This window comes from Cherax quadricarinatus, chromosome 8 (assembly GCF_038502225.1).
Source record: "Cherax quadricarinatus isolate ZL_2023a chromosome 8, ASM3850222v1, whole genome shotgun sequence".
Taxonomy (NCBI): Eukaryota; Metazoa; Arthropoda; class Malacostraca; order Decapoda; family Parastacidae; genus Cherax; species Cherax quadricarinatus.
The window spans coordinates 24523813-24551190 of record NC_091299.1 but is presented as its reverse complement, the minus strand read 5'-3'; the positions used below and the strand labels follow the sequence as shown (position 1 = coordinate 24551190).

At 38.9% G+C, this 27378-nt stretch overlaps 1 protein-coding gene across 8 annotated transcripts in view; it reads left to right on the top strand.

The window, feature by feature from the left end:
* Nucleotides 1-27378, top strand: part of LOC128685468 (embryonic polarity protein dorsal) — a 157847-nt gene that overhangs the window by 83282 nt on the left and 47187 nt on the right. For all 8 annotated transcript variants that reach the window (XM_053772015.2, XM_053772014.2, XM_053772013.2 and 5 more), the window contains 4 exons: nucleotides 3632-3757; nucleotides 19913-20156; nucleotides 24324-24467; nucleotides 25288-25386. In XM_053772015.2, the coding sequence (XP_053627990.1) occupies nucleotides 3632-3757; nucleotides 19913-20156; nucleotides 24324-24467; nucleotides 25288-25386 (613 nt within the window). The remainder of the gene's footprint in view (nucleotides 1-3631; nucleotides 3758-19912; nucleotides 20157-24323; nucleotides 24468-25287; nucleotides 25387-27378) is intronic.

The following is a 27378-nucleotide window of genomic DNA, read 5'->3' as shown; positions in this document are numbered from 1 at the left end:
GAAAGTCGAAGCAATATTTCCCATAAGAAATAATGTAAATACAATTAATCTGTTCCAGACCCACAAAAATATTCACAAAAAAATAAATTTTTTAACCCCTTGGCTGTCACAACCCCAAATCCTGAGGTGTCTCCTGGTGTTGAAAAATTAAAAAAAAAAAAAACTTATGAAATGATAAAGAATATTTTCCCGATGGTAACGACACCAAAAGAACGAAATTTGATGGAAAACTGACGGAATTATGCTCTCACGAAGTTAGCAACCTCGATATTTACGAATTGGCGATTTCACCCACTTTGAGCCCTATTTTCGGCTAATTCCATTGTTCCAGTTAACCAAACTCATAGCTATTTCTTTAGAACATTTTTTCTATCAATTGCGTACATGAAACTGCCCATTTACTGATTTCAACTACCCAATAACATGGTCAGAAATTTGCAATTTGGCAAATTTCACGAAAATTAAAAAATATGACAATTTCAAAATAGGGTCCAAAATGAACAATGCAGGCATTCCTGGCTCTAAAATAACATTTTCTTTGTTCATCAGCCATGTCTCCAGGCCCCTCTGATATTACTCTTGCTTTCTATTTTGAATTTTTATTCAAACAAAAAATAGAAGATTTACTGTTATGCAGACTACTGCAATATTGTAATAATTGTATAAATAATGTCAACCCATTCATGACTGCATATTAGAATGGCTAGTTGGACATTTATTGGATAATGTCGTCATTTGTTTACTCTTAAACATTGCAAAAACCAAACATTTCCCCTAATTTGAGCTCCAATTCAAGGTCCTTTTCATAGTAAAACCAATCAAAATCATCTCTGTTTCTGTAATACGTTTTCCATTCTGTCAAATGAGAACAAGAAAATGAGAATACAGTGGACCCCCGAGTTTCGTGATTAACCCGTAAACGGTCCAAACGTATATATACGTTTTAACCGCTAGTGCCCCAAACGTATATAGTATATGTTTTATGCGTCCTACATTTAACCCTTAAACGGTCCAAACAGATCGACGTTCAAATTCGTAGTGCTAGAAAAGTAGATCTACTTTTTTTTTACACATTTTCAAATGTAAAACAAAAAAGAAGATCTACATTTTTTTACATACTTTCAGATGTTGAAAAAACGTATATATACGTTCGGACCGTTTAAGGGTTAACATTGCCACAATAAGCCTGAGTCGCCCAGACATGTGAGAATGGGTGTGAGCACTCACTGTGCACCATATTAAAATAAGTGGGGATGCCTGGGTACCATATGCTCTTTTTTCCTATTAAAAAACAAAAATGTTTTTTTTCTCAAAAAAGTTGGGGCAGTACGGTAGTAAACGTATATATACGTTTGGACCGTTTACGGGTTAATCCGTTTCAGAGAGCCCGCCGAAGGTCGAAATTCATGAAACTTGAAACCATTTTCCCCATAAGAAATAATGGAAATAAAATAAAGATTTACATAATGAAAACAATCGGAAATCAAGTACATGCATTTAAAAAAATAATAATAACATTACACTTGCCTTTACTTAAGACTTCTGCGTGGATGGAAGACGGGAGGAGGGGATAGGAGGAAGGTGTACACTATTGTTTGGAAGGAGAATCTCCTTCCATTAGGACTTTAGGTAGCAAGCCCTTATCTGGGGTTACTTCCCTTCTTCTTTTAATGCCACTGGGAACAACTTGAGAGTCACTGGACTCCTGTCGCACAAAAATCTGTCCAAAGAGGTCTTTTTCTGGCGTTTCTTTAAGATTTTCCTGAAGTGGGACACAACACTGTCGTTGTACATGTTGCAGATATGGCTTGTTTCAGCTTGGTCAGGGTGATACTTTTCAACAAAACTTTGCAACTCATTCCACATTCCACACATGTCCTTAATCACTGAAGAAGGCACCTCATCCACTCCCTCTTCCTCCTCCTCTGAAGCAAGTTCCTCAGCTGTGGTCTGATGCTGTTCCAGTTGAAGCTCTTGCAGTTCGTCAGTGGTTAGCCCTTCCCTGTGGTCCTCCACCAACTCTTCCACATCCCCGTCACTCACTTTATTTACCAAAGGGCTTGGACTAGCTTTCCTTGGGTCCATGATGACTTACTTAGCAGTTGCAAGCACAAAAAAAATGGATTATTATGAAATGTATTGTATGAACCCGCGGGGTGATGGTCACGTGTTGGTAAAGAGTGGCACACTGAGCATGAATGGCGTGGGAGACTGGCTTGGTGTGCGCGGTGACGGGTGGACGGATACCGGACGGTCGCCGAAACACAAGTCTTTTCACGAAACTCGAGGCCAAATTTAAAAAAAAAAAAACTCGCCGAAGGTCGAATTTCACGAAAGTCAAGGCTGCCGAAACTCGGGGGTCCACTGTACAGCCATAAATACTATACAAAAAATACACCTCAAAGTCGGCTCTTTAATCCAAAAACACGGTCGGAGTTTTTTTTCTCATTATGCACTGTGTGCTGCAAGATTTTTTTATACAGTGCACATTGACCACACAGACCCATTCTCTCACATGTGGGCCTACCAGCTTTCTCCCGCTTGATTTGAAGCTGCTAGAATTTTTGAGTATATATATGTCAAACACATTGGCTCGTAAAACATATATATACGACCGAAACAGTCAAAGGGTTAAATGAGTAATACAATACATAAACATTTAAATATTTATTGAAGACTCTTGTTGGCATCTGGAAGATATGGAGGAGGAGAGAGGACTTATTATTGCCTCAGCTACTGCCTCCACCACTGCTTCCACCACTGCCTCAACCACTGCCTCAACCACTGCCTCCACCACTGCCTCCACCACTGCTTCCACCACTGCCTCAACCACTGCCTCAACCACTGTCTCAACCACTGCCTCAACCACTGTCTCAACCACTGCCTCAACCACTGCCTCAACCACTGCCTCCACCACTGCCTCCACCACTGCCTCCACCACTGCCTTCACCACTGCCTCAACCACTCCCTCAACCACTGCCTTAGTGCCACTATGAAGTTTCTTTGGGCTCATGGTGGCTTATTTCACAGCCACTATCAATAAACAAGCACTAAACACAATGAATTTATTGTGAAATGTTCGGATGAGCATGCAGGGTAATGTTCACTCAAGGATAAACAAAGCTAGAGTGGCTCGCGACGTTTACACGGGGAAGCGTGCAGGCGCAGACGGGTCTGGTACACCGGTTGAAACACGGGGCAATGGCCGAAACTCGGGGCAAAATTTAGCCAAAAAAAGAAGTCGAAACTTGAAGCAGTCAATATTTAGGGCGGCCAAAACTCAGGGTTCCACTGTACATTATTGTGCGAGTTTGTTAGGGTGGAGTGAATGAAGACAAATAATTTTTGGGGTTTGACGTGTTGCTGTTAGCCAGACTTGAGTTCTGGATGTAGGAGGTACAGTGCTTGCACTCTGAAGGATGGGTGTGGATGTTACAGTTCAGAAGTTCAAGTAAATGGATGTTTGTGTACCTCCTACAAGACAAGTGTTGAATGATTGATGATGTGTGTGTTTCCTTCTTTGGGTCAACTGCCTTGATGGGACACAGAAAATGTGATAAAAGTTTTTAGGCATTTGAGGTGTTTTATCAGATTTGCCATTTTATTGAGTTATGCATTTTTCATAACACAGGTGCGTATCCTGGAGCAGCCGCAAGCAAAGGCATTGCGTTTTAGGTACATCTGTGAAGGACGGTCTGCAGGTTCCATACCTGGAGTCAGAAGTACAGCTGAAAATAAGACTTACCCAGCTATTCAGGTCAGTAAAGTGTCTCATTATATTATGGCTATTGTAGTTTTTAATTATTACTCATTATTTATATATCAGTGTTTGTGTGGTTTGTATTCTCTTATAATGGGCAGGGTGTAATAGTCACAAATTTGTTGATGGAAATTCATGTCACTTATCTACTGTTTTAAAAGCATTTTTAGTAAAAAAATTGTTTATTCATGTTCCCCTCCCCCCCTCCAAAAAAAAAGAAAAAGAAAAATAACTAAGAACAATAATACTTCGTCATAATATGGAAAATATGTAATGGTTAATGTCAGATAGCTGTGTGTTAACAAGATGGTTAACCTTTAAGGCAGTGATTTTTCAGAGGTATCTGCATGCCTCTGGCAGGACATCAGTAGTATGAATGATGGTGAAAGCATTTCTTTTTCAGGTCACCCTGAAAAAGAAATGCTTTCACCATAATTCATACTATTGATGTCCTGCCAGAGGCATGCAGATACCTCTATGTGGGAGATGGCCGGCATGTTAAAAAAAAAAAATTCTTAACTCCTGTGAGAGTGAAGTTTTTTCAGATTTGCCAATTTTTTTTTTTAATGAAAATAAAGTGGACCCTCCATTATCAGCTGTATCCGTTCCAGAAGGCCGGCCTAAATCCGAAAAGACCAAAAACAGAAATAATATTTCCCATAAGAATTTATGTAAATCCAATTAATCCATTTCAGACACCCAAAAATATTAACAAAAAAAATACATTTTTTAAAGATTAACTATACTTTTACATACAGAAAACAATGAGAAATAAATATAAAACACAAATTTTAATGATAAATGAACATCACATACCTTTATTGAAGACTCTTGTTGGCTTATTGAAGAAGGCGAGGAGGGGAGAGGGAGTCGGGAATCCCCAACTCCCCTTCCCTTCTGTGTAGTGTAGCATCCCTGGGCTACACTACACATTTAATATGAAATAGTAAACACTATAAATAACATAGAAACCTGATATATACTCTAGAATGAATAAAATATGTCATTATGTAACGGGTGGAGGCAGCCACAACCGCTCCCTCTTTGTTGTGGTAAACACAGCCATCTTGTGACGGCCTTTTGAAGCTGTCTATTATTATAATTATTATTATGTAGTACATTATTATTATATATGTACAGTAGACCGTTATTTAGCACAAGTTTATTTGGCACAATTTGAGTATAGCACAATTGAAGAATTGCGACACATTTTTATGTAACATGTTGTATGATCAATTTAACACTATTTGCGGGAGGGGAAAAAAATTTAGAGCGCGTGGTCGCCCGGTCACCCACAGTGGGTTATACCATTGAGTCAATGGGGGAGGCCTACTGCCATCACCCCTGCCACCCACACCCACCTCTACCACGCTCCCAGCCTCCAGTTCGGTTCATACGCGTGCAGGACGGAGGTACTCGGGAACCTAGCTGTGTTTATATACATACATATTTTCTTAATTTTATTGCCATTTTTAAATCTGCCAAGCAGTAATGGCACCCAGTAAGCATACAAGTGTTGCTGAAAGTGACAAGAAAATGTTTAAGCGTTGAAGTCTAGGAATTGTGAAGAAAATTGAGATGTATTAGACAAGCTTAAGTGTAGATCATGTGTGGTGGATATAATGAGGGCCTATTGTCTTAATGAAGCGTCGGTTCGTACAATTAAAAAGAACGAGGCGAATATACAAGCTTGTGTAATGAATAACCCAAGATGTCATCTCATGAAAAGAATGACATGTAGGTTCCAACAAGTAAATAAAACAGAAAACTTGTTGCTTGAGTGGGTTGAACAAAAGACAAAGAAAGGTGCACCACTTAATTTCCTCTTAATTAGGGAAAAGGCCTTACAGTTGTTTAAAGCAGTGTGTGATAAGGAAGGAAAGCCTGAAAAAGAGTGTGTTTAGCACAGGATGGTTCCACACCTTTAAGTTGCATAATAAGTTACATAATATTAAGTTTTCTGGTGAAAGTGCTTCAGCTGATCACACAGCAGCAAGTAATTTTTCTGCTGAATTGCAGGAAATTATTTCTGAGGGTGGCTATGAGTCACATCAAGTGTTTAATGCTGACGAGACAAGTGTTTTTTTGGAATAAAAGGCCAACACGAACTTACATCAGTCAGCAAGAGAAGAGTGCGCTGGGCTTCAAGGCAGCAAAGGACTGCTTCACCTTGCTCCTTTGCGGTAATGCATCAGGTGATTTCAAGTGTAAGCCCATGGTTATTTACCGCTCTAAGAATCCTTGTGCTTTGAAAGGTGTAGATAAAAACACCTTACCAGTAATTTGGAGGTCAAACCTGCACAGCAAGAACTTTGCATTCAAGGCTCTCTTCATTCTTGATAATTCCTGTGCTCATCCACAAGCTTTGCTGGATGTGACCCCATATGTAAAAGTTGTATTTTTACCTCCAGATACAACATTTTTAATGCAGCCACTGGATCGGGGAGTTTAGTCATTCAAGTGTAACTACACAAAAAAAGTTATGAAAAAACTAGTTGCATCAATGGACTCCAACTTGGCAATACCAACCTGAGTGCCTCAATCAACACTAAATGCAGGCTGGGGAAAGTTATAGCCTTCTGTGGTTAATTCTTTCACTGGTTTTCTCTTGCTTGAGAGTCAGGTTCAGGAAATTGTTCAGCTGGCAAAGAGATTACAAGGTGATGGTTTTGAAGATATGAATGAAGACGATGTGAATATGCTCTTAGAAGATGATGATGATGAAGACAGGAGTCCAAAGGAAATGTTAGCAGAGCTCGATGCACAGATACAAGGGAGGGACATAACAGAAGAAATGAAGAAGAACCTGAAGAAAAACAGTTAACATTGCAGCAGTTACATATTTATGGTAAAGTTGCAGACTTTTTCACTGAAGAGGACCCTGACAGATCTAGAAGCAGTGGTTTGAAACGGGGTCTAGACCAGCTGATGATGCCTTACCATCAGCTGTATAATGTATTGCAGGGTAAAACAGCCCAGAGAACCATTACAGAATTTATACACACTCCAATACAACCATCGACTTCAGTACCAGAACCTCTACCATCCACTTCTGTCAACAACTAACAACCATCCACCTCAGCCCAGTAGGGCCACACCATCCATATCCACTCTCTTCACAATCTTCCACACACACCAGCAACCACAATTTAAGGTAAGAAATACTATTATTTCTATTGCATTTATAGTCTTAAGCAGTAATATATCACGACAATGAGCTACAATTACGTGTTCGCTTTTATTTTTGTAAGATCTGTTGGTCTAAAAAAAAAAGTTGTTTGGCTTTTTGGAGCTCCCAGGAACGTAACCCTATTTTTCCCATAAGTTCTTCAGTTCGTTTAGCACGATTTTACCTAACACGGCATTTTCAGGAACATAACTACCGTGCTAAATAACGGTCTACTGTATTATTATTATTATACGTATTATATTATTATTATAATTATTGTATTATACTATTATTATTATATGTATTATTATTATACTTATTATTATTATACATATTATTATTATTACATATTATTATTACAGTATAAATAATTTGTAATTTTTTTTTTAATTTTTTTATTAACTAACACACTGGCCGATTCCCATCAAGGCAGGGTGGCCCGAAAAAGAAAAACTTTCACCATCATTCACTCCATCACTGTCTTGCCAGGAGGGTGCTTTACACTACAGTTTTTAAACTGCAACATTAACACCCCTCCTTTAGAGTGCAGGCACTGTACTTCCCATCTCCAGGACTCAAGTCCGGCCTGCCGGTTTCCCTGAATTCCTTCATAAATGTTACTTTGCTCACACTCCAACAGCACGTCAAGTATTAAAAACCATTTGTCTCCATTCACTCCTATCAAACACGCTCACGCATGCCCGCTGGAAGTCCAAGCCCCTCGCACACAAAACCTCCTTTACCCCCTCCCTCCAACCTTTCCTAGGCCGATCCCTACCCCGCCTTCCTTCCACTACAGACTGATACACTCTTGAAGTCATTCTGATTCGCTCCATTCTCTCTACATGTCCGAACCATCTCAACAACCCTTCCTCAGCCCTCTGGACAACAGTTTTGGCAATCCCGCACCTCCTCCTAACTTCCAAACTACAAATTCTCTGCATTATATTTACACCACACATTGCCCTCAGACATGACATCTCCACTGCCTCCAGCCTTCTCCTCGCTGCATCATTCATCACCCATGCTTCACACCCATATAAGAGCGTTGGTAAAACTATACTCTCATACATTCCCCTCTTTGCCTCCAAGGACAAAGTTCTTTGTCTCCACAGACTCCTAAGTGCACTGCTCACCCTTTTCCCCTCATCAATTCTATGATTCACCTCATCTTTCATAGACCCATCCGCTGACACGTCCACTCCCAAATATCTGAATGCATTCACCTCCTCCATACTCTCTCCCTCCAATCTGATATCCAATCTTTCATTACCTAATCTTTTTATTATCCTCATAACCTTACTCTTTCCTGTATTCACTTTTAATTTTCTTCTTTTACATACCCTACCAAATTCATCCACCAACCTCTGCAACTTCTCTTCAGAATCTCCCAAGAGCACAGTGTCATCAGCAAAGAGCAACTGTGACAACTCCCACTTTATGTGTGATTCTTTATCTTTTAACTCCATGCCTCTTGCCAAGACCCTCGCATTTACTTCTCTTACAACCCCATCTATAAATATATTAAACAACCACGTTGACATCACATCCTTGTCTAAGGCCTTCTTTTACTGGGAAGTAATCTCCCTCTTTCCTACATACTCTAACTTGAGCCTCACTATCCTCGTAAAAACTCTTCACTGCTTTCAGTAACCTACCTCCTATACTATACACCTGCAACATCTGCCACATTGCCCCCCTATCCACCCTGTCATACGCCTTTTCCAAATCCATAAATGCTACAAAAACCTCTTTAGCCTTATCTAAATACTGTTCACTTATATGTTTCACTGTAAACACCTGGTCCACACACTCCCTACCTTTCCTAAAGCCTCCTTGTTCATCTGCTATTCTATTCTCTGTCTTACTCTTAATTCTTTCAATAATAACTCTACCATACACTTTACCAGGTATACTCATCAGACTTCTCCCCCTATAATTTTTGCACTCTCTTTTGTCCCCTTTGCCTTTATACAAAGGAACAATGCATGCTCTCTGCCAATCCCTAGGTACTTTACCCTCTTACATACATTTATTAAATAATAGCACTAACCACTCCAAAACTGTAACCCCACCTGCTTTTAACATTTCTATCTTTATCCCATCAATCCCAGCTACCTTACCCCCCTTTCATTTTACCTACTGCCTCACGAACTTCCCCCACAATCACAACTGGCTCTTCCTCACTCCTACAAGATGTTATTCCTCCTTGCCCTATACACGAAATCACAGCTTCCCTATCTTCATCAACATTTAACAATTCCTCAAAATATTCCCTCCATCTTCCCAATACCTCTAACTCTCCATTTAATAACTCTCCTCTCCTATTTTTAACTGACAAATCCATTTGTTCTCTAGGCTTCCTTAACTTGTTAATCTCACTCCAAAACTTTTTCTTATTTTCAACAAAATTTGTTGATAACATCTCACCCACTCTCTCATTTGCTCTCTTTTTACATTGCTTCACCACTCTCTTAACCTCTCTCTTTTTCTCCATATACTCTTCCCTCCTTGCATCACTTCTACTGTGTAAAAACTTCTCATATGCTAACTTTTTGTCCCTTACTACTCTCTTTACATCATCATTCCACCAATCGCTCCTCTTCCCTCCCGCACCCACTTTCCTGTAACCACAAACTTCTGCTGAACACTCTAACACTACATTTTTAAACCTACCCCATACCTCTTCGACCCATTGCCTATGCTCTCATTAGCCCATCTATCCTCCAATAGTTGTTTATATCTTACCCTAACTGCCTCCTCTTTTAGTTTATAAACCTTCACCTCTCTCTTCCCTGATGCTTCTATTCTCCTTGTATCCCATCTACCTTTTACTCTGTGTAGCTACAACTAAAAAGTGATCTGATATATCTGTGGCCCCTCTATAAACATGTACATCCTGAAGTCTACTCAACAGTCTTTTATCTACCAATACATAATCCAACAAACTACTGTCATTTTGCCCTACATCATATCTTGTATACTTAATTATCCTCTTTTTCTTAAAATATGTATTACTTATAACTAAACCCCTTTCTATACAAAGTTCAATCAACGGGCTCCCATTATCACACAAAAAATATAAGATTTACTGTTATGCCTTGTTGCAATAATTCTATAAACAATGTCAACCCATTCACGACTGCATATTGGAATGGACAGTGTCGTCATTTGTTTACTCTTGAACATAGCCAAAACAATCGAACATTTCTCCTACGTTGAGCTCAATTTCAAGGTACTTTTCGTCGTGAAAGCAATCAAAATCATATCTATTTCTGTAATATATCTTCCATTCTATCAAATGAGACCAAAAAAACGAGACTACAACCATAAAAACCATACGAAAATACCGCTAAGGTGTGGCTAATTGCTGAGAAGTGAACTCCATTATTTATGCTTAGATTTCTTTCATTTTTGTTGTACATTAAGAAGCATCTTTCCATCATACATTGCCCAAGTTTCAATAAGATAGTCCAACAAACAAATGAGATACTATTCCCTAGATCAAGAGCAAGAGCCCCTCACCAGCGTCAAGAAACCTGCCTTGAGGTCTGCTCACTTATGGAAATTTTGCTTGCATATGGAAGCAAAAAATTGACCCATCGACTGCTCATATTTAGAAAAACTCACACGTGGATGCGCTCGCAAGTAGAGGTTCCACTGTATATCCATGTTTGGGAAGGTTGGTAATTGCCACAGCTGGGAATGTTGAAACAGGAAAAGGTAGATATGTACAAGTTTTCAAGGAGATAAAGTGAAAACTGGATGACTTCATAGGTGAAGATTAATATATCAAAATGGGCTGGACATGCTGCTAACCAGAAGTATATAAGAATATAGGTAGTAGGTTGGTAGACAGCAACCACCCAGGGAGGTATTACCATCTGCCAAGTGAGTGTAAAACAAAAGCCTGTAATTGCTTTACATGATGGTAGGATTGCTAGATTACAGGTACATCTTGCTACTTCTACTTACACTTAGGTCACACTACACATACATGTACACATTTATTTATACACACTCATCTGAGTTTTCTTTGATTTTATCTTAATAGTTCTTGTTCTTATTACTTTTCCTTTTATATCCATGGGAAAGTGGAATAAGAATCTTTCCTCTGTAAGCCATGCGTATTGTAAAAGTCAACTAAAATGCCAGGAACAATGGGCTAGTAACCCCTTGTCCTATAATGATTACTGAAAAGAATAAGAAGAAAATTGCCAAAGTGAGATGTCTGAATGTGCATGGATGTTGTGCGAATGATAAGAAAGAGATGATTGTGGATGTTATGAATGAGAAGAAGCTGGATGTCCTGGCTTTAAGTGAAACAAAGCTGAAGGGTGTAATAATGTTGGTAGAATTACCGACAATATGTAAAGTAAAAGGACACAAGTGCAACAAATGTGACATTTTATTGCGGCAACGTTTAGCTCTCCAGGAGCTTTGTCAAGCCATTACAAACAGTACATGGACACAGAGGGTATATATAGGGTCTGAGTGAGGTGCAATACTAGTGGTAGTAGTAGTAGTAGTGATATAAGTTGTAGTAGTAGTAGTAGTAGTAGTACAATATGGTAGAACAATTAACTCACACACTAAAAAAGAGAAGAAGAAAAACTTTATAAAACTGGGTTGCTTAAATGTGCGTGGATGTAGTGCGGATGACAAGAAACAGATGATTGCTGATGTTATGAATGAAAAGAAGTTGGATGTCCTGGCCCTAAGCGAAACAAAGCTGAAGGGGGTAGGAGAGTTTCAGTGGGGGGAAATAAATGGGATTAAATCTGGAGTATCTGAGAGAGTTAGAGCAAAGGAAGGGGTAGCAGTAATGTTAAATGATCAGTTATGGAAGGAGAAAAGAGAATATGAATGTGTAAATTCAAGAATTATGTGGATTAAAGTAAAGGTTGGATGCGAGAAGTGGGTCATAATAAGCGTGTATGCACCTGGAGAAGAGAGGAATGCAGAGGAGAGAGAGAGATTTTGGGAGATGTTAAGTGAATGTATAGGAGCATTTGAACCAAGTGAGAGAGTAATTGTGGTAGGGGACTTGAATGCTAAAGTAGGAGAAACTTTTAGAGAGGGTGTGGTAGGTAAGTTTGGGGTGCCAGGTGTAAATGATAATGGGAGCCCTTTGATTGAACTTTGTATAGAAAGGGGTTTAGTTATAGGTAATACATATTTTAAGAAAAAGAGGATAAATAAGTATACACGATATGATGTAGGGCGAAATGACAGTAGTTTGTTGGATTATGTATTGGTAGATAAAAGACTGTTGAGTAGACTTCAGGATGTACATGTTTATAGAGGGGCCACAGATATATCAGATCACTTTCTAGTTGTAGCTACACTGAGAGTAAAAGGTAGATGGGATACAAGGAGAATAGAAGCATCAGGGAAGAGAGAGGTGAAGGTTTATAAACTAAAAGAGGAGGCAGTTAGGGTAAGATATAAACAGCTATTGGAGGATAGATGGGCTAATGAGAGCATAGGCAATGGGGTCGAAGAGGTATGGGGTAGGTTTAAAAATGTAGTGTTAGAGTGCTCAGCAGAAGTTTGTGGTTACAGGAAAGTGGGTGCAGGAGGGAAGAGGAGCGATTGGTGGAATGATGATGTAAAGAGAGTAGTAAGGGAGAAAAAGTTAGCATATGAGAAGTTTTTACAAAGTAGAAGTGATGCAAGGAGGGAAGAGTATATGGAGAAAAAGAGAGAAGTTAAGAGAGTGGTGAAGCAATGTAAAAAGAGAGCAAATGAGAGAGTGGGTGAGATGTTATCAACAAATTTTGTTGAAAATAAGAAAAAGTTTTGGAGTGAGATTAACAAGTTAAGAAAGCCTAGAGAACAAATGGATTTGTCAGTTAAAAATAGGAGAGGAGAGTTATTAAATGGAGAGTTAGAGGTATTGGGAAGATGGAAGGAATATTTTGAGGAATTGTTAAATGTTGATGAAGATAGGGAAGCTGTGATTTCGTGTATAGGGCAAGGAGGAATAACATCTTGTAGGAGTGAGGAAGAGCCAGTTGTGAGTGTGGGGGAAGTTCGTGAGGCAGTAGGTAAAATGAAAGGGGGTAAGGCAGCCGGGATTGATGGGATAAAGATAGAAATGTTAAAAGCAGGTGGGGATATAGTTTTGGAGTGGTTGGTGCAATTATTTAATAAATGTATGGAAGAGGGTAAGGTACCTAGGGATTGGCAGAGAGCATGCATAGTTCCTTTGTATAAAGGCAAAGGGGATAAAAGAGAGTGCAAAAATTATAGGGGGATAAGTCTGTTGAGTGTACCTGGTAAAGTGTATGGTAGAGTTATAATTGAAAGAATTAAGAGTAAGACGGAGAATAGGATAGCAGATGAACAAGGAGGCTTTAGGAAAGGTAGGGGGTGTGTGGACCAGGTGTTTACAGTGAAACATATAAGTGAACAGTATTTAGATAAGGCTAAAGAGGTGTTTGTGGCATTTATGGATTTGGAAAAGGCGTATGACAGGGTGGATAGGGGGGCAATGTGGCAGATGTTGCAAGTGTATGGTGTAGGAGGTAGGTTACTGAAAGCAGTGAAGAGTTTTTACGAGGATAGTGAGGCTCAAGTTAGAGTATGTAGGAAAGAGGGAAATTTTTTCCCAGTAAAAGTAGGCCTTAGACAAGGATGTGTGATGTCACCGTGGTTGTTTAATATATTTATAGATGGGGTTGTAAGAGAAGTAAATGCGAGGGTCTTGGCAAGAGGCGTGGAGTTAAAAGATAAAGAATCACACACAAAGTGGGAGTTGTCACAGCTGCTCTTTGCTGATGACACTGTGCTCTTGGGAGATTCTGAAGAGAAGTTGCAGAGATTGGTGGATGAATTTGGTAGGGTGTGCAAAAGAAGGAAATTAAAGGTGAATACAGGAAAGAGTAAGGTTATGAGGATAACAAAAAGATTAGGTGATGAAAGATTGAATATCAGATTGGAGGGAGAGAGTATGGAGGAGGTGAACGTATTCAGATATTTGGGAGTGGACGTGTCAGCGGATGGGTCTATGAAAGATGAGGTGAATCATAGAATTGATGAGGGAAAAAGAGTGAGTGGTGCACTTAGGAGTCTGTGGAGACAAAGAACTTTGTCCTTGGAGGCAAAGAGGGGAATGTATGAGAGTATAGTTTTACCAACGCTCTTATATGGGTGTGAAGCGTGGGTGATGAATGTTGCAGCGAGGAGAAGGCTGGAGGCAGTGGAGATGTCATGTCTGAGGGCAATGTGTGGTGTGAATATAATGCAGAGAATTCGTAGTTTGGAAGTTAGGAGGAGGTGCGGGATTACCAAAACTGTTGTCCAGAGGGCTGAGGAAGGGTTGTTGAGGTGGTTCGGACATGTAGAGAGAATGGAGCGAAACAGAATGACTTCAAGAGTGTATCAGTCTGTAGTGGAAGGAAGGCGGGGTAGGGGTCGGCCTAGGAAGGGTTGGAGGGAGGGGGTAAAGGAGGTTTTGTGTGCGAGGGGCTTGGACTTCCAGCAGGCATGCGTGAGCGTGTTTGATAGGAGTGAATGGAGACAAATGGTTTTTAATACTTGACGTGCTGTTGGAGTGTGAGCAAAGTAACATTTATGAAGGGATTCAGGGAAACCGGCAGGCCGGACTTGAGTCCTGGAGATGGGAAGTACAGTGCCTGCACTCTGAAGGAGGGGTGTTAATGTTGCAGTTTAAAAACTGTAGTGTAAAGCACCCTTCTGGCAAGACAGTGATGGAGTGAATGATGGTGAAAGTTTTTCTTTTTCGGGCCACCCTGCCTTGGTGGGAATCGGCCGGTGTGATAATAAAAAAAAAATAAAATGAGTAAAAGGATATACTAAAAGCTATTACTTGGGTAACATAAAAATAGGTTAGACAAATATAGACTGAATAGAGAAGGCCTGTTTCAGTGTTCATTCTCTGTAATGTGCTTTGTGTAGCATTAACAGGAGAGACTATGTGATGGTAGGGTTTACTGTTTACTGAAGGGGGTGGGAGAGTTTCAGTGGAGAGAAATAAATGGGATTAGGTCAATGGTTTCAAATAGAGTTAGAGCTAAAGAAGGAGTAGCAATAATGTTGAAGGATAAGCTATGGCAGGAAAAGAGGGAGTGTAAATGTATTAATTCAAGGATTATGTGGAGTAAAATACATGTAAAAGGTTGGATGTGAAAAGTGGGTTATAGTAAGCATATATGCACTTGGAGAAGAGAGAAGTGTAGAGGAGAGAGAGAGATTTTGGGAAATGTTGAGTGAATGGATAGGGAGTTTTGAACCAAGTGTAAGAGTACTTGTGGTTGGGGATTTCAATGCTAAAGAGGGTAAAAATGTTGTGGAGGGAGTAGTAGGTAAATTTGGGGTCTCATGGGTAAATGAAAATGGGGAGCCTTTAATTGAGCTATATGTAGAAAGAGGTTTGATAATAAGTAATACATATTTTATGAAAAAGAGGATAAATAAATATACAAGGTATGATATAGCACGTAATGAAAGTAGTTTGTTAGATTATGTATTGGTGGATAAAAGGTTGATGGGTAGGCTCCAGGATGTACATGTTTATAGAGGGGCAACTGATATATCGGATCATTATTTAATTGTAGCTACAATTAGAGTAAGAGGTAGATGGGACAAGAAGAAATTGGCAGCAACAAGTAAGAGAGAGGTGAAAGTGCATAAAGTAAGGGAGGAGGAAGTTCGGGTGAGATATAAGCAACTATTGGCAGAAAGGTGGGCTAGTGCAAGTATGAGTAGTGGGGGGGGGGGGGTGAAGAGGGTTGGAATAGTTTTAAAAATGCAGTACAGTGGAACCTCAAATATTGAACTTTCTTCGGTCCAGAAGTCTGTTCGAGTGCCTTTACCGAATGAATTTATTCCCATCAGGAATAATGTAAATTAGATTAGTCCATTTCAGACCCTTAAAAATACACTTATAAAAGCACTTACAAAAATACACTTACATAATTGGTTGTGTTGGGAGCAGTTCGATTTTTGAGGTTCCACTGTATTAGAATGTGGGGCAGAAGTTTGTAGTTATAGCAGGGTGGGTGCAGGAGGAAAGAGGAGTGATTGGTGGAGCGATGAAGTAAAGGGTGTGATAAAAGAGAAAAAGGTAGCTTATGAGAGTTTTTTTACAAAGCAGAATTGTTATAAGAAGAGCAGAGTATATGGAGAGTAAAAGAAAGGTGAAGAGAGTGGTGAGAGTGCAAGAGGAGAGCAGATGATAGAGTGGGAGAGGCACTTTCAAGAAATTTTAATAAAAACAGGAAAATTTTTTGGAGTGAGTTAAACAAGTTAACCCTTTCAGGGTTTTTGACATACTAGTACGGCTTACGCACCAGGGTTATTGACGTACTAGTACGTATAAATTATAGCGCCTTCAAATCTAGCGAGAGAAAGCTGGTAGGCCTACATATGAAAGAATGGGTCTATGTAGTCAGTGAGCACAGTATAAAAAAAATCCTACAGCACACAGTGCGTAATGAGAAAAAAAACTTTGAGTGTTTTTGGTTTAAAACAGCGACTTTGCACTGTATTTGCGTATAGTATTTATGGTTGTATTCTAGTTTTCCTGGTCTCATTTTATAGAATGGAAGACATTTTACAGAAATTGAGATGATTTTGATTGGTTTCACAGTGAAAAGTACCTTGAAATTGAGCTCAAAGTGGCAGAAATGTTCGATTTTTGCCAAAGTTCAAAAGTAAACAAATCATGCCACGCATCCAATACACATCAACTAGTGAGTCTAATATTCTTTCACAAGTGCACTGATATTATTTATACCATTTCTACACTAAAGCAGTAGTCTGCATAACAGTAAATCTATTTTTTGTGAGAAAAATTCAAAGTGGAAAGCAAAAGATATGTAAGAGGGGCCTGGGGATGTGACAAATGAACAGAGGAAATTTTATTTTAGTGCCAGGAATGTCTGTCTTGTTTATTCTGGACCCTATTTGGAAATTGGCATCTTTTGAAATTTGTGTGTAATTGGCAAAATTACTAATTTCTGACCACTATTGGATAGTTGAAATCAGTAAATACGTGGTTTATTGTACTCATTCGATAGAAAAAATGGAGTTCTAGCAAAATAGTTATGATTTTTGTTGACTAGTACACTGGAATTGGCCAAAAATAGGGCTCAAAGTTGGCGAAATCGCCGGTGCGTAAACATCGTCAAGACCGCTAAATTTGCGAGAGCATAATTCCGTAAGTTTTCCATGAAATTTCATACTTTTGGTGTCATTATGATCAGGAAAAGATTCTCTATCTTTTCACAAGAAAAAAATAATTCTTTTTTCCGAAAAATTTTCGACCCTGAGAACAAGTTTAGGAGAGGGCCTCTCGACCCTGAAAGGGCTATGAAAGCCCAGGGAATGAATGGATTTGTCAATTAAAAACAGAGTAGGGGAGTTAGTAGATGGGGAGATGGAGTTATTGGGTAGATGGCGGGAATATTTTGAGGAACTTTTAAGTGTCGACAAAGAAAGGGAGGCGGTAATTTCATGCATTGGGCAGGGAGGTATATCATCTTTTAGGAGTGAAGAAGAGCAGGATGCGAGTGTGGGGGAGGTGCGTGAGGCATTACATAGAATGAAAGGGGTAAAGCAGCTGGAACTGACGGTATCATGGCAGAGATCTTAAAAGGAGGGGGGATATAGTGTTGGAGTGGTTGGTATTTTTGTTTAATAAATGTATGAAAGAGGGAAGGTACCTAGGGATTGGCAGAGAACATGTATAGTTCCTTTAAAGGGAAGGGGAACAAAAGAGATTGTAAAAATTATAGGGGAATAAGGAGGGGTTCGGGATATTAGCAGTTTGGAGGGATATGTTGTGTATATTTATAGGTATATGCTTCTAAACTGTTGTGTCCTGAGCACCTCTGCAAAAACAGTGGTTATGTGTGAGTGAGGTGAAAGTGTTGAGTGATGATGAAAGTATTTTCTTTTTGGGGATTTTCTTTCTTTTTTGGCTCACCCTACCTCGGTGGGAGACGGCCGACTTGTAAAAAAAAAAAAAAAAGTTTACTGAGTACAGTGGACCCCCGCATAACGATTACCTCCGAATGTGACCAATTATGTAAGTGTATTTATGTAAGTGCGTTTGTATGTGTATGTTTGGGGGTCTGAAATGGACTAATCTACTTCACAATATTTCTTATGGGAACAAATTCGGTCAGTACTGGCACCTGAACATACTTCTGGAGTGAAAAAATATCGTTAACCGGGGGTCCACTGTATACCAGGAAAAGTGTACAGTAGGGTTATTATTGAAAGAATTAGAGTTAAGAGAGAGAGTAGGATTGCGGATGAGCAAGGAGGCTTTAGAGTGGGTAGGGGATGTGTAGATCAAGTGTTTACATTGAAGCATATATGTGAACAGTATTTAGATAAAGGTAGGGAAGTTTTCATTGCATTTATGGATTTAGAAAAGGCATATGATAGAGTGGATAGGGGAGCAATGTGGCAGATGTTACAAGTGTATGGAATAGGTAGTACATTACCTTATGAGGACAGTGAGGCTCAGGATAGGGTGTGTAGGAGAGAGGGAGATTACTTTCCGGTAAAGTAGGACTTAGACAGGGATGTCATGTCACCATGGTTGTTTAATATATTTATAGATGGGGTTGTAAAAGAATTAAATGCTAGGGTGTTGAGGAGAGGCGTGGGATTAAATTATGGGGAATCAAATACAAAAGGGGAATTAACACAGTTACCCTTTGCTGATGATACTGTGCTTATAGGAGAGTCTTAAGAAAAATTGCAAAGGTTAGTGGATGAGTTTGGGAGAGTGTAAAGGTAGAAAGTTGAAAGTAAACACAGAAAAGAGTAAGGTGATGAGGGTATCAAATGATTTAGATAAAGAAAAATTTGATATAAAATTGGAGAGGAGGTGTATGGAAGAAGTGAATGTTTTCAGATATTTGGGAGTTGACGTGTCAACGGATGGATTTATGAAGGATGAGGTTAATTATAGAATTGATGAAGAGAAGAAGGTGAGTGGTGTGTTGAGGTATATGTGGAGACAAAAAACATTATCTATGGAGGCAACGAAGGCAATGTATGAAAGTATAGTGGTACCAACACTCTTATATGGGTGTGAAGCTTGGGTTGCAAATGCTGCAGTGAGGAGACGGTTGGAGGCAAAGAAAACCATTCATATTGGTGGTAATATTTAACAAATCATTAGTGTGAAAATTGAGAAATTTGAGTAGAATACAATGTGATAGGCAGCAGGTGTTGCCGAGATAATACGTATAGTGTACATCATTGCAAGCGCTACTGTACCTCTTTCTTCCTTACATCCTCCACGTGTGATATGCCTGTGACCAGTTTTGAGAGTTTTCCTACTGCAGCCTGGCCATGGGCCAGGCTTGTGGTGCTTGCTTGACCAGCCAGGCTGTTGCTGGGTAAGATATGGTATAAAATACTGACATACGTGAAGTAAGATTCACGGATATTTTATTGAGAAAGCTGTGCTACAAATGACTTCTTAAGTCCACTTTCACTAATTGTCACGCAAATACGTTCTTGTTTTTCATCCCCTTCCATTGTTTTTCAGTTTATACCATCTAATTCATCATTTAAAATCTGGCTTAGGTAATTCATTAAAGAAGATATTAAAGAATCATGGTACCATCATACATAGTTGTCTGACCTCTGCTGTGGATATAAAAGCAATCCAGGTCTGGCATATTGATAAAAATTATTTCTTCTGTCTGGCAGCCCTTCTTCACTTATTTAGCTCTTTTATAAGATTTTACCAAAGCTTTAAATACCCTGAATACTTTTCTTTCAACCTAACTGACCTTTTTATGTACAAGACTTGTAAATCCTCAAAATATCTGTAAATCCTCAGAATATTTGTATTTTTACAAAATGTTTACATGTGACATCATCATATAGCATTTCTCTTGCTAAAGGCACAGTTAAGTTTAATTTTTGTATAAGGTTATTTTACTGGTAATTAATATTATTTTTGTGTAACTTATAAATTGTTTACTTAGGTAATGGGCTATAAAGGCCCTGCAGTGGTAGTTGTGTCATGTGTTACTGTGGATCCACCCTATCGCCCACATCCGCACAATCTAGTCGGAAAGGAGGGATGTAAAAAGGGTGTGTGTACTATGACTATCAACAATGACTCCATGCAGTGCGTCTTCAGCAACCTCGGTATTCAGTGTGTTAAAAAAAGGGATGTTGAAGATGCCTTGAGGCTAAGAGAAGAAATACGTGTTGACCCTTTTCAAAGTAAGTAATATATCTGAGATTGAGGAACCACTACCTGATGAAGATTACAGTTACCATAACACCATTCACATGGCTTTTTAGCTGAAAGAGGCCATGTCATAGGGCATAATGATAGTTGAGGTGAACCAAAGAATAGATAAAGGGGAAATTGTAGGTGGAATTGTTGAGGTATCCATGGAGAGAAAGTTTATGGAGCTAAAAAGTGTAATGTTCCATAGTATAGTGGTACCACCCTTTTGTGTATATAACAATGAGGATGAGCAAGGAGGTTTCAGAGTGGGTAGGGGATGTGTAGATCAAGTATTTACATTGAAGCATATATGTGAACAGTATTTAGATAAAGGTAGGGAAGTTTTTATTGCATTTATGGATTTAGAAAAGGCATATGATAGAGTGGATAGAGGAGCAATGTGGCAGATGTTTTAAGTATATGGAATAGGTGGTAAGTTACTAAATGCTGTAAAGAGTTTTTATGAGGATAGTGAAGCTCAGGTTAGGGTGTGTAGAAGAGAGGGAGACTACTTCCCAGTAAAAGTAGGTCTTAGACAGGTATGTGTAATGTCACCATGGTTGTTTAATATATTTATAGATGGGGTTGTAAAAGAAGTAAATGTTAGGGTGTTCAGGAGAGGGGTGGGATTAAATTATGGGGAATCAAATACAAAATGGGAATTGACACAGTTGCTTTTTGCTGATGATACTGTGCTCATGGGAGATTCTAAAGAAAAATTGCAAAGGTTAGTGGATGAGTTTGGGAGTGTGTGTAAAGGTAGAAAGTTGAAAGTGAACATAGAAAAGAGTAAGGTGATGAGGGTATCAAATGATTTAGATAAAGAAAAATTGGATATCAAATTGGGGAGGAGGAGTGTGGAAGAAGTGAATGTTTTCAGATACTTGGGAGTTGACGTGTCGGCGGATGGATTTATGAAGGATGAGGTTAATCATAGAATTGATGAGGGGAAAAGAGGCGAGTGGTGCGTTGAGGTATATGTGGAGACAAAAAACATTACCTATGGAGGCAAAGAAGGGAATGTATGAAAGTATAGTAGTACCAACACTCTTATATGGGTGTGAAGCTTGGGTTGTGAATGCAGCAGCAAGGAGGCAGTTGGAGGCAGTGGAGATGTCCTGTCTAAGGGCAATGTGTGGTGTAAATATTATGCAGAAAATTCGGAGTGTGGAAATTAGGAGAAGGTGTGGAGTTAATAAAAGTATTAGTCAGAGGGCTGAAGAGGGGTTGTTGAGGTGGTTTGGTCATTTAGAGAGAATGGATCAAAGTAGAATGACATGGAGAGCGTATAAATCTGTAGGGGAAGGAAGGTGGGGTAGGGGTCGTCCTCGATAAGGTTGGAGGGAGGGGGTAAAGGAGGTTTTGTGGGCGAGGGGCTTGGACTTCCAGCAAGTGTGCATGAGCGTGTTAGATAGGAGTGAATGGAGACGAATGGTATTTGGGACCTGATGATCTGTTGAGTGTGAGCAGGGTAATATTTAGTGAAGGGATTCAGGGAAACCGGTTATTTTTATATAGCAGGACTTGAGTCCTTGAAATGGGAAGTACAATGCCTGCACTCTAAAGGAGGGGTTCGGGATATTAGCAGTTTGGAGGGATATGTTGTGTATTTTTATAGGTATATGTTTCTAAGCTGTTGTGTTCTGAGCACCTCTGCAAAAACAGTGATTATGTGTGAGTGAGGTGAAAGTGTCGAATGATAATGAAAGTATTTTCTTTTTGGGGATTTTCTTTCTTTTTTGGGTCACCCTGCCTCGGTGGGAGTCAACCGACTTGTTAAAAAAAAAAACATTGAGGACATTTTGTTTGAGAACAATGCTTTTTTATTTATTTTTTTAACACACTGGCCATCTCCCACCAAGGCAAGGTGACCCGAAAAAGATTTTTTTTCTTTTTACATTAGTAATTTATATGGGATAAAGAGTTACTAGTCCCATGCTCCTGGCAATTTAGTTGCCTCTTACTACATGCATGGCTTACAGAGGAAGGATTCTTCTCCACTTCCTCATGAAGTTTGAGAACAATATGTGGTGTGAATATTAGGCAAAAAAAAAAAAAAAATCTGTGTGTATGAATTTGAAAGACAGTGGGAGGTTATGAAAGATATAAAGAGGGCAGAAGAAGGGTTGTTGAGGTGGTTTGGGCATTTACAGAGGATGGAGCAGAATAGGATGACCAAGAGTGTGCATAAATCTGGGAAAGAAGGAAGGAAAGGTAAAGGTTGTCCAAAGAATGGTTGGATGGAAGAATGTAAAGGAGGTTTTAGGTTTGGGCTTGAGCAATCTACAGTCACGTGTGACTGTGTTAGATGAGGGTGAGTGGAAACAAAAGATTTTACAGATTTGACCTACTGTAATAGCGTGAGCAAGGTAACATTTATGAAGGGGGTTTTAGGGACAAAGGTTAGTTGGCCTTGAATCCTGGAAGTGTGATATAGAGTACATTTATTTTTATATTATATTATCAAGATAAGAATTCTTCCTCTGTAAGCCATGCATGTTGTAAGAGGCGACTAAAATGCCAGGAGCAAGGGGCTAGTAACCCCTTCTCCTGTGTATATTAGAAACAAATTATCAACACATGCAGACGTTTAGATGAGCTACAAATTATGAAGAAAACTCTTTAATTAAAGTTTATTTTTGGATTCATGTATTTTGTTATTATAATGTGTGTAAAATTACCCAAAAAAGGCGATTAAAAAAAGGTATAGAGATGAGTTGGAATGTGTGTGTAAATGATTGTTATTAAATAAAAATTAGTTCGTCATTATCTTTTTACTTTCTCTGCATAACTTTTGAAGCTACTTATAATAATTTAATACAATATTACATGATCATCTGTATTAGTTGCCACTGATAGTTCTCTATGAAAGATCAGTAATTTTAATATTTAGCTGGAATTGAAACTTTCTAAGGTGCCTTCTCTAATTAACACCTTCATATAATTTCATAAGAGCTCACTGTACAGTATGTGGATGAATATAATTGTGTACTTGATAGGCACCAATTGGGGGTCAAGTATTGACAACAAGCAGGTGCATTTGCTTCTTGTAGTCACTAATGTAAGTTAAATAAGACTTTAAAGGAATGTTATAATAGTGTAGCTTCACAAAGGATATAGAGAAAAATGGTATAGAACACCAGCTTGTTGGAAACACTAGACACAAATGCATTATAATATAATTTTTTATTGACAATGTATGGTCCATGCAGTGGGCTCTATCTAGCGACATAATGTGAAACATTGTCAGTAAAGGATTGTATTACTGCATTTGTGTCTTGTTTCCACTGTAAAGGAGACAAGGAACTGTGAAAGGAAGTCTATGGTTTGAATTGTAAGTGTTGATGGTGGTCAAACAATCAAGATGGTACTGTACATGGTGAAGCAAGATGTGCCATTAGCAATGTAAAATTTATATAAGAATAGAAGGCCAAAAAATGTTGAGGAAGGTCATATGCTGCTTTTATTGATAAGTTTCGAGAGTCTTACTAGTTTCGGAGCCTGGCCATGGATATAGTGAACTTTGAATGAAAACATATGACATGTTGATGAATAAACTTTGCAGTGAATCTGCCATACAGTATGTATAGCAGCAGTAGTAGTAATTATTTTTGTCTGCTTGTCCAAGGAAGATTGCAGAAAATTGCAAGCTATTTGCTGTATTTTTTTTTATTGAGGCAGGAAATTCACTCTTACTACTGATATAGGTATTTATAAAAAAAAAAGTTATTTTAATTTTTTTTTTAGGGGTATCACCATGAAACTTCTACATTATCATATTTCAATACATATACTCTTTCAACTTGAAAAATCAGAGGACTTGGACAGTTTAAAAAAAAATGCTTTGAACAGGCCTCTCCTTAACCCTTAAACGGTCCAAACAAATCGACGTTCAAATCCGTAGTGCTCCAAAAGTAGATCTACGTTTTTTTTTACATATTTTCAAAAATAAAAAAAAAAAATGTAGATAAAAGTTTTTTGCACATTTTTAAATGTAAAGCAAGAAAGATCTACATTTTTTTACATACTTTCAAATGTTGAAAAAACGTATATATACGTTTGGACCATTTAAGGGTTAAAGGTTGTAATCCATTTTTGAGTGATAATTAGATTGGTTTAACATAAGACTTACCTATGATTTTGTGTTTCTGTTTCAGCTGGATTTTCACACAGAAACCAGCCTCAGAGTATAGACCTCAATGCACTACGATTGTGTTTTCAAGTTTTCCTAGAAGGACCTGAAAAAGGGAAATTTACTTATCCTTTGAAAGCAGTAGTTTCAGATGCAATTTTTGATAAAAGTAAGTATTTTTAACTGAAATAGTTTTATCACATACACAAATAACCCGCACATAAAAGAGAGAAGCTTACGACGACGTTTCGGTCCGACTTGGACCATTGACAAAGTCACACTAACCAGAAGTGGAGCAGGACGGCTATATATAGGCAGGAAGAGGTGGGGGTAGTAGTAGTAGTAGTAGTAGTACAAGAATGGTATATAATACCGACAAGGTGAAATTAAGACACATGCGCAACACCCGGGCATCCCTATCGTAGACGTTTCGCCATCCAGCCAGCCACTGGATGGCGAAACGTCCACAACAAAGACAACCAGACGCCGCAGCTTCTCTCTTTTATGTGCAGGTTATTTGTGTATCGTTCCAGTCACGGTATTGTGCCTTTTTTTGTTATTTATCACACACATTTTTCATCCCATGTATAGAGAGTTCTTTCATTGTGTCTCTGTTAACTTCCTTTTGATTTACCTTTATGTTCAGGAAATATTTTGTGATGTAATTTTGGCTCATTTTATCAAATTTCCAGTTGTTGTAATACTACCTGTTCTCTTGCCCATTCTGTTGTTCAGCTATACTGCTTTTATTGCTGCTAGCAAAAGCAGCCTGTAAAATATGTTGGAATTAATCATTGTCTTCTAACTTACCATATTTACCTGCGTTTTATATTCTGTGGTCATTTGAAAGGCAGCATGGGTTTTCATTGACATTTACAACAGTTGTTTTCTGAGCAGTGCTGAAATCTTTGGTTATTTACAATAGTTAATACAGTATTATTTAATTTTCTGTTGAATGAACTAATGTTATTTTCTATTTTTGTTTGCAGAAGCGACAAGTGATCTCATAATATGCAAGTTAAGTGACTGTACAAGCAGTGTGGCTGGAGGCAAAGAAATCATTCTTCTTTGTGATAAGGTCACGAAAGGTTGGTTGCCTTCCATTGTCTACAAGAGTGGTCTCAAGGTCTTGCTACCCATGTATAGAGTCAGTCAAGTACTGTATTATTAAGCTCTAGTTCCCTAAATTAATAATAATAATAATAATAATAATGATACAGTGGACCCTCTCTTTTCATCGATCTCCGTTATCGCCGATTTCCGTTTTCGTTGACTTTTTCATCAGTATTTTGGTTCCGTTTTCGTTTATTTCCTTTCTTTTCGTCGATGGTATGGAACTTGTCCAGTGCACAGACAAAGCTGCCTCCCACATGCATTTTCAGGTAGTGTTGTGTTGTTTCTCGGTGAATGAACATATCATGCCAGGTCATACGAAACATTTCGTAATACTCCATTGTTTTTGGCACTTGTTTATTGTGTGTGACTGCTAAATAAGCCACCATGGGCCCAAAGAAAGCTTCTAGTGCCAGCCCTTTCATAAAGAATGTGAGAAACACAATATACAGTGGACCCCCGCTTAACGATCACCTCCAAATGCGACCAATTATGTAAGTGTATTTATGTAAGTGCGTTTGTACGTGTATGTTTGGGGGTCTGAAATGGACTAATCTACTGCACAATATTCCTTATGGGAAAAAATTCGGTCAGTACTGGCACCTAAACATACTACTGGAATGAAAAAAGTTCGTTAACCGGGGGTCCACTGTAATTCAAGAAAAAGTTTGTAGAAAAATACGAAAGTGATGGTGGTAGTGGGTGGTAGTGGTTGTGATGGTGGTATAGGGTGCCTTCTTCAGTGATTCAGCGATTTGGGTATTGCACAATTGAAGAATTGCGGCACAATTTTACGTAACACGTCGTAAAATTAATTTAACACGGTTCAATTTATTGGAAAGGAAAAAAAAATTCTCTTTTGGTCAAGCGGCCACCTAATTGTGGAGCAGCCGTGGAGCCCTCCTGCCATCCCCTGCCACTACCCGACAACACCCCACCATCCCAGCCTTCGTATTTCATACATGTTCAGTCTGTCTCTGCTACAAGCTAGCTGTGTTTGTGAATTGTGTTATGATATTTAAATTACTATATCTTGTATCTTCTAGGTAGTAGGTTGGTAGACAGCAGCTGCCCAGGGAGGTACTACCGTCCTGCCAAGTGAGTGTAAAACGAAAGCCTGTAATTGTTTTACAAGATGGTAGGATTACTGGTGTCCATTTTTCTGTCTCATAAACATGCAAGATTTCAGGTATGTCTTGCTACTTCTCCTTACACTTAGGTCACACTACACATACATGTACAAACATATATACACACCCATCTGGGTTTTCTTCTATTTTCTTTCTTGTTCTTGTTTATTTCCTCTTACCTCCATGGGGATGTGGAACAGAATTCTTCCTCCGTAAGCCATGCGTGTTGCAAGAGGCGACTAAAATGCTGGCAGCATGGGGCTAGCAACCTCTTCTCCTGTATATATTATTAAATGTAAAAGGAGAAACTTTCGTTTTTCCTTTTGGGCCACCCCGCCTCGGTGGGATACGGCCGGTGTGTTGAAAGAAAGAAAGAAAAGGAGAAACTTTCGTTTTTCCTTTTGGGCCACCCCGCCTTGGTGGGATATGGCCGGTGTGTTGAAAGAAAGAAGAAGAAGAAACATGCAAAGTTTCAGGTACGTCTTGCTACTTCTACTTACACTTAGGTCACACTACACATACATGTACAAGCATATACAGTGGACCCCCGGTTAACGATATTTTTTCACTCCAGAAGTATATTCAAGTGCCAGTACTGACCGAATTTGTTCCCATAAGGAATATTGTGAAGTAGATTAGTCCATTTCAGACCCCCAAACATACACGTACAAACGCACTTACATAAATACACTTACATAATTGGTCGCATTCGGAGGTGATCGTTATGCGGGGGTCCACTGTATATACACGCCCCTCTGGGTTTTCTTCTATTTTCTTACTAGTTCTTGTTTATTTCCTCTTACCTCCATGGGGAAATGGAACAGAATTCTTCCTCCG